This window comes from Carassius carassius, chromosome 10, assembly GCF_963082965.1.
Source record: "Carassius carassius chromosome 10, fCarCar2.1, whole genome shotgun sequence".
NCBI lineage: Eukaryota > Metazoa > Chordata > Actinopteri > Cypriniformes > Cyprinidae > Carassius > Carassius carassius.
This window is the reverse complement of record NC_081764.1, coordinates 17,263,989-17,275,106: the sequence shown is the minus strand read 5'-3', so window position 1 is coordinate 17,275,106 and position 11,118 is coordinate 17,263,989. Positions and strand designations below refer to the sequence as shown.

Genomic DNA, 11,118 nt, shown 5'->3' with positions numbered 1-11,118 from the left:
AATATTACTTTAATTATTGATTTGTACTCTTAAAATACTTATCAGATTATTAGAAAACATAGACTCATTTTATTCAGTAATGCAAATTTTATAAAGATATGCTAATGGAAAACTTAATACTTAAAAATGATTCCATAATGAGAAATATTTCTTTACTGTGTCATTTCCTTTTAGTCTAATTCAGTTCCTGATTTTAGAAAGTGCAAGCAGGGGCTGAGTCAGAAGAATAGAGGTGGATTAATGTCAGTGGGAAAAGCTTCCTTTATGAATGTGTTACATGGGTTTACTGGATTTGTGGGGAGAGCACAGTCCAATTTGCTCTAATAGTTTGTGAGCTGAGAATAATCCCACTGGAAAGCTATTTTTCTTGACAGGAAAAAGGAAAGGCCAAAATGAGGTCAAATATTATTTACAGATCACTGCAATTAATTTCAATTTATTTTTAGAAAAAAAAAAAAGATAAATAGTTAAATATTTTAAGTTATGAACAACACTGTTTCATTCATTCATTCATTGTTGCATAAGCATTGATGGAACATTAAAGCTCAGAAGTTGTAATAATACTAATAATATTGTATTTAAATTACCCCTAAACTTGCATAAAAATTCAGATTTTTTTATCATCAAGAATTTAAGACGAAATTAGAACCTTAGGAAATGAACAGTATAAATAAAGAGTATTAATAAAATCAAATTTGACTTTAGCGTAAGCATTGATGGAGTGTTAAAACCTAGAAGTGGAAACAATAATAACTATAATGAGAAGAAGAATTTGAGACAAAATTTTAACCTTCAGTATAATCTGTATAGCCATTAAAAGAAACCAACATGCACTAATTTTATTCTGTTATGCATATTTCATAGAGATACATTAATGCCATTACTTATTTTTGTAATTATTTCTTTATTTTTATTATTTGGTGTCATTTTCTTTTAGTGTCTTATTAATTTCCTGGAAAATGAAAACAGATGCTGAACTAAAATGATTAGAGGTGAATTCTTATTAATATTAAATATTATTTTGTATTAAAAATCATATAAAATTTTCCTTGGGTTCTTTTGACATACCACAAACATGCAGTCCAGCATGAGGTACTGAATCTCATGTTATGTAGAGCCATGTTTGTGAGTGTGTGTGTGTACCGTACTCCGCAGGGAATCTAATCCCCATCCCCCTCTCCTCCCCCTCTCCCCCTCTCACTCTCTTCCTCTCTCTGCATCGATGGTGCTGCCTTCCTCAGTGATGATGTCACTGGTTCACTCAGTCTCAGCATCACTGCTCTAGGCAGCCAGCAGAGCCATTTTGGCTTTTACATTACAGGGCACTCAAAGATCTCTCCTCCAAGAAGCCTTCCTCCTTACAAGCAGGTCTGACTGGGCATCCAGCTATACCTCCTTGGAACAAATAAAGGATCCTTTGTTAAACAGAGGAAAAAGAAAATTGTTTTCGACATATCAGAGGAGGAGCTCAAAAAAGAGAATCTGAGAAGCCAGCACAAGAGGCAGTAGTGGGAGCTGAACTGTCAATAGCTGAGTGCAGAGGATCACCATTGTAAAGGTAAGAGTTTTTTTTTTTCATTGTTAGTGTGTTCTAGAGGATAATGCAGTATTAATGAGGCTCTCTCTGTTTATTTGGCATTGGGTCACCAGGGTGGAACTGCCATGGGGTGCGGCCATTTAGAGCCGGTCAGTAAATCCAGACATTATTGTTATGACAGAGAAGTGTTTTTTGATTGAGTATTGGAACAGATGTTGTTCATCATAAATGGCTCTGTCCTTGTGTACATATTTCTAAGTGCGGGTGGAATAAATGCACTGTCATTCATTGTCTGAGGCTGGCAGCCACACAGTAATGTCTTCAAGATTGCACTAATGAATCTCTATTCTAGCATTTACCCGAGAACAGAGAAAGATTATTATTTATTTATATATATATATATATATTTTTTTACAGGACAATACAGGACTTTTTTTCATTAATATGGTAGCGAGTTGGGAACACACGTATGAAATTGCGTATGATTCCCACTGTGCTCTAATAACAGTATATTCTACACATGATGTGATGAAATGAATGATTTATGTTGATTTGTTGACACTTAAGAGCGCAGTGACCAACGACAAAAACCTTGATTTGTATTCAACTATGGATTTATGATCTACACATCATTTATTTACCCTCAAGTTGTTCCAACTGGTTATATTCAATCAAAAATATTATTTAACAAGTCTTACTTAATTGTTACATCAATGACAGTAGTTTTCAAAGGTCATATAAAGTAAAAACAGAGCCTAAAAAAATGTAAATAATTTATTCACCCTCATGTTGTTCCAAACCTATATTCATTTCTTTCCTGTGTGGAATAAAATAAGACATTTTGAAAAATGCTGGTAACTTAACATTTGCTGGTAGCCATTGACTTCCATAGTAGGAAAAAATTTAATGGAAATCAATGGCTACCAGCCATTGTTTGGTTACTAACATTCCTCAAAATATATCCTTGTGTGTTTTAGCATCTCCTTATTTTTGGGTGAACTGTTCCTTTAAGGTTTCTACTTGATCTGACCCCTTGATTACTGCCATTGGTGTACCAATTAAGAAAGACTTGTTAAGTAATATTTGCGACTTGAATAAAACAAATACATTTAGACAGTATATTACCACACAAAGTAAATGTTTTAGGTTACATGACAATATTTAATTAGGTTAATCACAAATTGTTTATAATGGACATGAATAGGATGATTAATCAACATAGTACACAATACATGTACTATAAAATCACTTTCATAGTTTTCATACATCAACTAAATAGTAATAAAAATGCAGCTTTCTGACTTCTTTGTAAACTGACATGCTGCCTTTTTAAGGTTCATGTCAAATGGTCTAAGTAGACTAGAGAGAATTGAGAGAGACTGAACCCACTCTGCCACACCAGAATGTGACTCAGCGTGATGTTAGTCTAACTGAAAAACACAGAATGCAGCTCACATGAGTTCCCTATACAAGCTCTGTCACATTTATTGAAACAGAGCTCTTACTGAAGCAAACATAGAAGTAGAACTCGAGATTGAAGCTTACATGTCATAAATCTTCCCTAACACATAAATTGTACCTCCATTTTGGTCCAACTATGAGGCTGAGCTGGGCTCTCTTTTATCTGTTATTGTAATCCTAGGAAGCGTACTGACATTTAGCCAGTTGTGCAATTCTTTTGTTACTGCTGGGCATCTCTGAAGCTAACCATGCATGATCCATTTAAACCCAGTCTTCCTCTTTGATCCGAACACTGAAATATTGAACATTTTTGTGTTTATTATTTAAACTCGTAGTAAGTCACCACTGAAATCATGTTTTGCTTGTCATGCCTGTCATTGCTTCATGCCATTTCTTTATAGATACAGCAGAAATTATACTCATAGTTGCTATGGTAATAGGCAGCTATGGTTTACAGCCTTCCCGAAAGTAGGTGTAATTTCATTTCAAATTGAGAACGGTCTAAATCAATATTTCTCTGCTTATATATAGTAATGGAGCTACTAAAGTAATATCCTCTATTTTTTCAAAGGAGCTGCACAAATATGAAGGACAATAGATTTCTACTGTAAATTCAGTGTACATTACTATTTTGTGCATTGATCAATATGTATCAGTCAATTAGTAAGCAGTTTGTGTAAATGTGTAATTATTGTAATGTGTATGTATTTCATAATATAACTACAATCCATTATAAATATAATAATAATAGTAAACCTATATTATATTATATTATATTATATTATATTATATTATATTATATTATATTATATTATATTGTATTATATTATATTATATTATATTATATTATATTATATTATATTATATTATATTATATTATATTATATTATATTATATTATATATCTTTCAGTTTTCTGTTTATTGAAATCAGTGTTGTTATGTTAATTTCTCTGTATGCAGGTGTGAGCAGTGACCTGGACTTTTAAAGGAGTGGTTTCAGCACACACGCAGAGGCACCATGGCAGGGGCCTCGGTGAAGGTGGCGGTGAGAGTCCGTCCCTTTAACTCTCGTGAGACCAGTAAAGAGTCCAAGTGCATCATCCAGATGTCAGGAAACACAACCAGTAAGTACGCAACTGCACCTGATCCGCAGTGATTCCATCCGGAACATCCAGCAGTTAAATCACTAAGAATACTCAAAACACTCAAGTTTATAGAGCATGACCTTTATTGAGTGTCTTAATGTTGTTTTTGCATGCATGTGTTGTGTGTTTATGGGCCTCATTTCCACAGCTTTCATAAGGAAGCCATTTTGAGATGATATGCAGGACAATAGTTAACTAATCCGTGAACTGTGGGCGAATAAACTCACCAGTAAATTTGATCCGACATTAATTTCATAGTCGGCCATTAATCTAATGTGGCTACAGAAAGAGAGAGTAGGCCTGACACAATATATCAACTTATCGCACAATATATGTATGTGACCTCAATCATTTTTGGTGAAGCAATGTATTGCCCATTATATTTACATAAAAATTAATGTCACCATGTTTTTTGCATTCCACTTGCACAGGTGTCTTTTGCTGCTTGTCGAGCATGTGTGTAGTTGGTACTAGTTCAAATTAAAAAAATGCTTTTACAAACAAAGTTTCATCTGCAGATATGGTCTTGTTTAGGGATCTGTGCCTTTGTGCAATACAGTGCACCCTTAATTTACAAAGAAAAGTTGGTCAGGGAATATCTGTAGATTGAAATTGGGAATTTTTCTTTTTTTTCTACTCGTTACTTTGCACGTTTTGTAGAAAATGTTTATTTGTTATTTATTCAAGGTTTTTTTTTTAAGGTATCTAATATTTTGGCTTAGTTTCCATGATTTAAATATTCTTAAAAAATTTAATTTGAAAGTGTGTAGCCTTCTTGCATTATTATGCTGTTATATAATGATTACATATTCAGTGGCATAAAATGGTCTTAAAATTACAATAATATATTTTATCTGATTTATTTCTGGGGCAATATATCGCACAACAAAAAGTTGTTATAATTATAAATGAGAAATTATTAAAACAAAGAAAAATAGAGGGATGATGCAATGAACTCATCACAACTGACAAGCAACAATGTCAACAAGCTTTACAGCTGTAATTACTAGTGATTTTGGTTTGCTGTTTTTGACAGTTGTCATGCAACCACTTGTTTAGCTGGTAAGGTGAGTGGTCATTTTCAAAGGAACTAATGAGGAGGCATCATTTTCTTTGTCAGTGATGTTGTGTTATAAAGGAACATAAAATCAAGACATCTTAAGTGGTTAGACGAAGTAAAATATATGTTTTGTTGTTGTTGTTGTTTGTTTGTGTGTGTATGCTTGCATGGTCTCCAATTAAAATATGAAGTTATATACTAAATGGTCACGAGAAGACCATATTTTGTTGTCGAGTTGTTGTCTTAGCGTGTGAATGTGCTCGAAGAATTGGAGGGAACTGGTGGTTGACTGGAGAGAGATTTGATTTCTAATCTGCCCGGCTGGGCGAAACCATTGCTCAATAATGGATGAGAGCTTGTGAAATATTTAGAGTTTGGCCTAATTTAGCTTCCTCCCTTCCACCTTGTGTTGCTTTAGAAAATAATGTGTCCACTGTCGTCTTTGTATCTGAGGTAGTTTTTGGTAGAGTGTTGATGTTTACATATAATATTCATAAACTAGAATGGGTCAAAGAAACTGCAGTAAAAAGCCATTTGCCATTTTTATACCTTTGTCTATTTGTAAAAACAAGGTGCACATACAAAAGGGTCCTAATGATAGCACATGTAATATTATACCACAGTATTGTTGTACAACTTAGGTCCCGGGTTTTTCGAAGGAGATGGATTGGGTCTGGCAAATCTGTAAGCCATGTTGCAGAATAATTTTTTTTTTGTTGTTGTTAGGGCACTGAGCTAGTGGTGCATAGTGTAAATATGACATTGTTTGTAGAGTGATAACAGTGAGGATAAAAGCCTAATACTCTCAGTTCTTTTGTTGTAATGGCTCAAGACTAAACCTTGAATAATATTGAAAGGAACCATCAAAAGCAGTAAAAATACTTACTGTCATTGTAAATGGATTGTGCAAGTCAGCTTTCTGTCAGACCTTTAATAGAGATAAACATCACTGTTCTTACAATATGTTTAAAATCACATCTGCCATTAACTTAAGCGGTAATGGAAAAATATCTACAGTATGCAATATAATATTGTAACTAAAATTGTAACTGTATATTTATTTGTCAATTACTTTATTATAACAGACACACACACACACACACACACACACACACACACACACACACACACACAAACTGTTATTACCATATTAAGGACAGTACATGTAACAAGTGTAACAGGGACATTTTAAAATATAGTGTTACCTTTTTCCCCCATATTGTCAGTATTATGTTTCAGCATATATCCAAACATACAAATATGTGTGTATAAGCATTAATATCCATGAAAATCTGTGATACTAATGAGTCCAGGCTGGTCTATTTGACATTTTTGCACAAGACATGAAGTTCACTTCTCACTCTGTCAAAAAAATATTCAACATTATTCTAACCATTTACAAATGAATTCTGTATACTTGCAGACATTAACACATCTTCTTGACACATTGCTAAGTTTAAAATTTTAAAGTGCTTTCAAATACACAACTGGCAGTGCCTAATTAAGACAATTTTGATTAATATTTCATAACAGATATTATGTAAAAAATAAGATCTTGAAAAAAAAATATATTTAATGAGTACATTCCAGTTTGTCAGATGATATTATGTCCATTAACTCTCTTAGATAATTGAGGATTATTCTTCACATTAACATGTTTGGCCTTCTTTTATTGTTTTTGTGGAGTTATGTTTTTGTGAATGCATTCTGTAGGGCACTTAACTAGAATCGCAGAGGTTAAAAATGTGCAAATATGCATAAACACACATGCAAACTCATCTTTTTGAATTGTTTTGTAGATTGCTCTCCTTTGCTACTTTGAAAAGTAGACTTGGTGTATGGCAAGAGGGTCGATGATAACATGAAAGAGCCTTTCTAGTCAGCAGTTATTTAGAGAGAGGCCAGCCCCAGTCTCAATCTGAAGGTGTAAATAACTGGTTGTTAGTGGGAGTCTGAGCCCAGAGAGTGTCTTTTGTGCTCCATGCTGGCTGCTTTGTCACCGCTGCCAGCTTGAGATGGGTCAATAGCAGAGTTCTCACAGAGCTGTAGAATGGTGGAAAGCTGAGTGATTGACAGCTCTGACTGGTTTAAGCCACCCTGCTATCACTGAGACACCATTGGGCTGCTCACACAAGTTCTTATAAAAGAGTTTCCTTTTTGTAGGAAATTGTCTCATTTCCAAGCCACAGAAGATTTTAACTCTGGTCCCGTTGAGAAAACTAATGTCTTATGGTTTTGAACAGCAAAAAGTCTTCACTGACATGGGAATTCATTGGTTTCAGTGCTGCTGTAAATTCTGTGTGATGTACTCAGTGATACTGTGGTAATTATGCATGTGAAATATGTCCATTTAGAAGAGATACCAAATTATCCATTTGATGTATGATTATGGAATAATTTTGGAGATACTTTAGCTAAGAGTTTAAGATAATTTATTGACATCTTGATGAATGTGCTAAATGATCCTCCCCTGATCACATATATATAGACAGTATAGGAATCCAAACCTATTAAACCTATCAAAATTAATTAAAGTACACAATGAACTTGGCAATCTCAAACTTATTTTAATTTGACATTTATTTTACAGTTAATTATTTATTAATTACAGTATTATAAAAAAAATTTAACAGGTGCATAAACATTTTATTTCCTTTTTAAAGCATTCCTCCTCCTTCAGCTGGCTGACTATTTGGCACACACACATACAAATACACTCTTGCAACAAGAGTGGAAGTAACATGGCAGTGCTTCTACACACCGATGACGCATGATGTCCCCTGGGCTATGAGGTGCTATTATTATAACTCATATACTCTGATGTACAGCCAGTACTGAACTGCCCTAGAGACAGTTAAACACAGATATATAGACTGGGTAGAGTGGTCTGTCCCTTTTAGTGACACAAGTGAATTAATTATTTCACTCCGACTCCTTAAGTATGGTTGACTATTTTAGAATTGGGCTTCCTGTGTTATATAACATGGCCGCAGGATGTTGCTTAATGTATGTGATGTTCAAATTCACATGCCCAAAGAGTGATTTTTTGATAATTCCAACTGGAGCTACAATATACGAGAGTTGAATGAGAAAACCAAATAATTGGTTAATAATATTTTAAGCAGTTTTTATAAGACATTAGTAGATTTTTATATATTTTAAGGTAAATTTTACTATGTTTGCTTTAGTTAGCAGATGAATAGATTTTTTTTTTTTTAAGACAAGCTTTGCTTGAATGATATAGATGAAAAGTAGAACAGGGATTTACACGAGGGATTGTGCAATGACATGATGTCCTTCTGTTACTTGGCAGCTCTCTCTCTCTCTCTCTGTGCGTGTGTGTGTGTGTGTGTGTGTGTAAAAGGAAGAGAGGTACAGAAAGATTCATAAATATGTTTTATGTTGTATCTGAAACTGTGATGTTGCATCTATGAAGTTCAGAAACATTTTCTTGTGACAGTATCTTGTGATATTGGCACTAAGAGTCAGTAGCCTATTAAAATTATAAAGTGCTCAAATCACATTTTCCCCAGCATTTAAAATTGAAACAGTCCTACATTATTAAAGAACAAAATAGTATCCTGCAAGCTTGCTTTTTGGAGAAAATAAATCCATTTGTTTACATGAAATTAGTTTTAAATCAATTCATTTGTTTTTCTGTCACCAATTACTTCAAACCCATATGACTTGCTTCAGTCGTCAACAAAAGGAGAAATTTTGCAGTCACTTTTTTCACACAGTAAGTAGTGGCAAAGTATCTTAACAGTGCACATCACTTTTCTCAATGTTGTATTTTAAGTTTAAAGCAACTGAAATTTAAATCATTGAAAAATAATCTTCCTCTTCAGTAAGCTGTTAACTGCTGCAAATGGAAGTGTTTTTATCTGAGTAAGTGTTTTAATTTGTAACAACATGAGGGTGAGAAAAAGACTTGTAATTTTGGGGGTTAACCAATCATTTAGCAGCCAAAGAGCTAAATTATGGGATTGTTAATTAGGCCAAATTAGTATTCTATGCAGCAGCAATGTCACACACAAAGAAAAACATATATTTATTAGTATTTTTTAATAATAGGATTATCAGCTTATTGTGATCACTTTAGACAATTCCCAATTTAGTTCATATTGCACTGTGCATTAAATGAAATACATAGATCAGTGAACTACAGCATGTAATAAAATGCTTTCTGTTCATTGACTACATTTCCCTGGAAAACCAAGATAAGTGTTTGCTTAGTGCAGAAAATCCTTTACAACCTATTGACTCTCTGAAGGTCTTTCTTGAATCACCCTTTATGAGATCAGAACATGCTGTGTGGATTGGAGGAAAATTAATTCATCACATTTATCTTATTGCTTTTTGTTGTCTGTTTGTGTTAGTTATGTATGTGAAAATGCCCTGTGTGTGTGTCTGTGTGTGTGTGCATGTGTGTTCAGAAAAGCTTTCCTCATCACTGGTTGACTAAATTCAATTTCTCAGTCCAGTAATGGTTGCTCAACCATATACTGATAATATGTGTACTTCAAATGTCCTTTTCATGGCCATTGTGGCTTTTTTCTTCATGGTTAATTAAGAATATTTCAAACTTACTTGCGGTTTTGGTTTGGGTCTTCCACATCCACATATGACAGTATTTCATGACAGAGACAGTATGTTCTGTCAGAGCTCATGCTGCCTGTCAGACTCCTGACTGTAGCGTCTGTGGTTTCGTGTGGGCTGACTGTGAGTAAGACTGATGGAAGACTTTCCATTAATGATGCTCTGAGCTACTAATAAGCATTAGGAAGTGACTATAAAGACAGTTTAAATGCATGTACATGATTCCAGAGACTGTTTATTGCTCTGTAAGTAGATGAAAATTGTACAATTGTCCTTCATGTTTTCATAAGATCCAAGTCCATTTAAATTGTTTCTTCCATGATGCAGAGAGTTTTTGGCAGTGCATTTTTCTTATATAATGGGTTTGCATTCATTTTATGCTGATTTTAAGTGGGATAAATCAGGTTTTCTCAAGTGCAGAGTATTTTATCTGTGTTAATTACATACTGTATGTTTATGCTTTTTGTGGAGTATGGTGCAAAGAAACCTCTTTGTTGGTAAAATTGGCTTTTAAAGGAAATTTTTGGAAGAGTGAGTTCATTTAAACCTGTCAATCACAACACAGTATTTACAGGGCTGCTCATTTCTTTCCTGTTACAATACTTCCAGTGTGTGTCCACTACCCCTATCTCCAACTTTATTTTATTCACTTCTACTGTATTATTAATTAATGTCCAGAGAGATATTTAGCATTATTTACGATGTCTCCAAATCATGCACATTTTGTGCACATTTTGTATATTTCTTATTACATTTTGTATGATTTTTATTAATTTTACATCATAACATTTTAGCTTGATTTAAATTGTTCAAAGCAAAAATATTTTAGAAAATTTTGAGGGTTGTATTAAGGTTTAATTTAGGTTTGAATTACAGATTACTGTATACGGTATACATGACCATTGAAGAGTTTGGGGTCAGTAATTCTTTTTTATACTTATATATTTTATGAAAGGACACATTACATTGATCAAAGGGGACAGTAAAGGCATTTGTTATGTTACAAATATGCTCTATTTCTACTTCTGAATCCAGAATTTTTTATATAAATTTTCCTAAAAAAGTACAAAAAACAAACAAAACAAAAAAACGCACAACTGTTTTAAACATTGATAATGATAAGAAAAGTTTCTTGAGCATCAAATCAGCATATTAGAATGATTTTTAAAGAATCATGTGACACTAAAGACTTCAGATATGGCTGCTGAAAATTCAGCTTTGCCATCATAAGAATTACATGTTAAAATTTATTAAAATAGAAAAGTTATTTTAAGCTCTAATAAAATTTCACAATATTACTGTTTTGTGTGTGTGT

At 33.4% G+C, this 11,118-nt stretch overlaps 1 protein-coding gene across 17 annotated transcripts in view; it reads left to right on the top strand.

Moving 5' to 3' along the window:
• The first annotated feature begins 3,963 nt into the window (after nucleotides 1-3,963).
• Nucleotides 3,964-11,118, top strand: part of LOC132151906 (kinesin-like protein KIF1A) — a 53,459-nt gene continuing 46,304 nt past the window's right edge. For all 17 annotated transcript variants that reach the window (XM_059560446.1, XM_059560445.1, XM_059560444.1 and 14 more), the window contains exon 1: nucleotides 3,964-4,123. In XM_059560446.1, coding sequence (XP_059416429.1) covers nucleotides 4,018-4,123 — 106 coding nt within the window. In that variant the 5' untranslated portion in view covers nucleotides 3,964-4,017. The remainder of the gene's footprint in view (nucleotides 4,124-11,118) is intronic.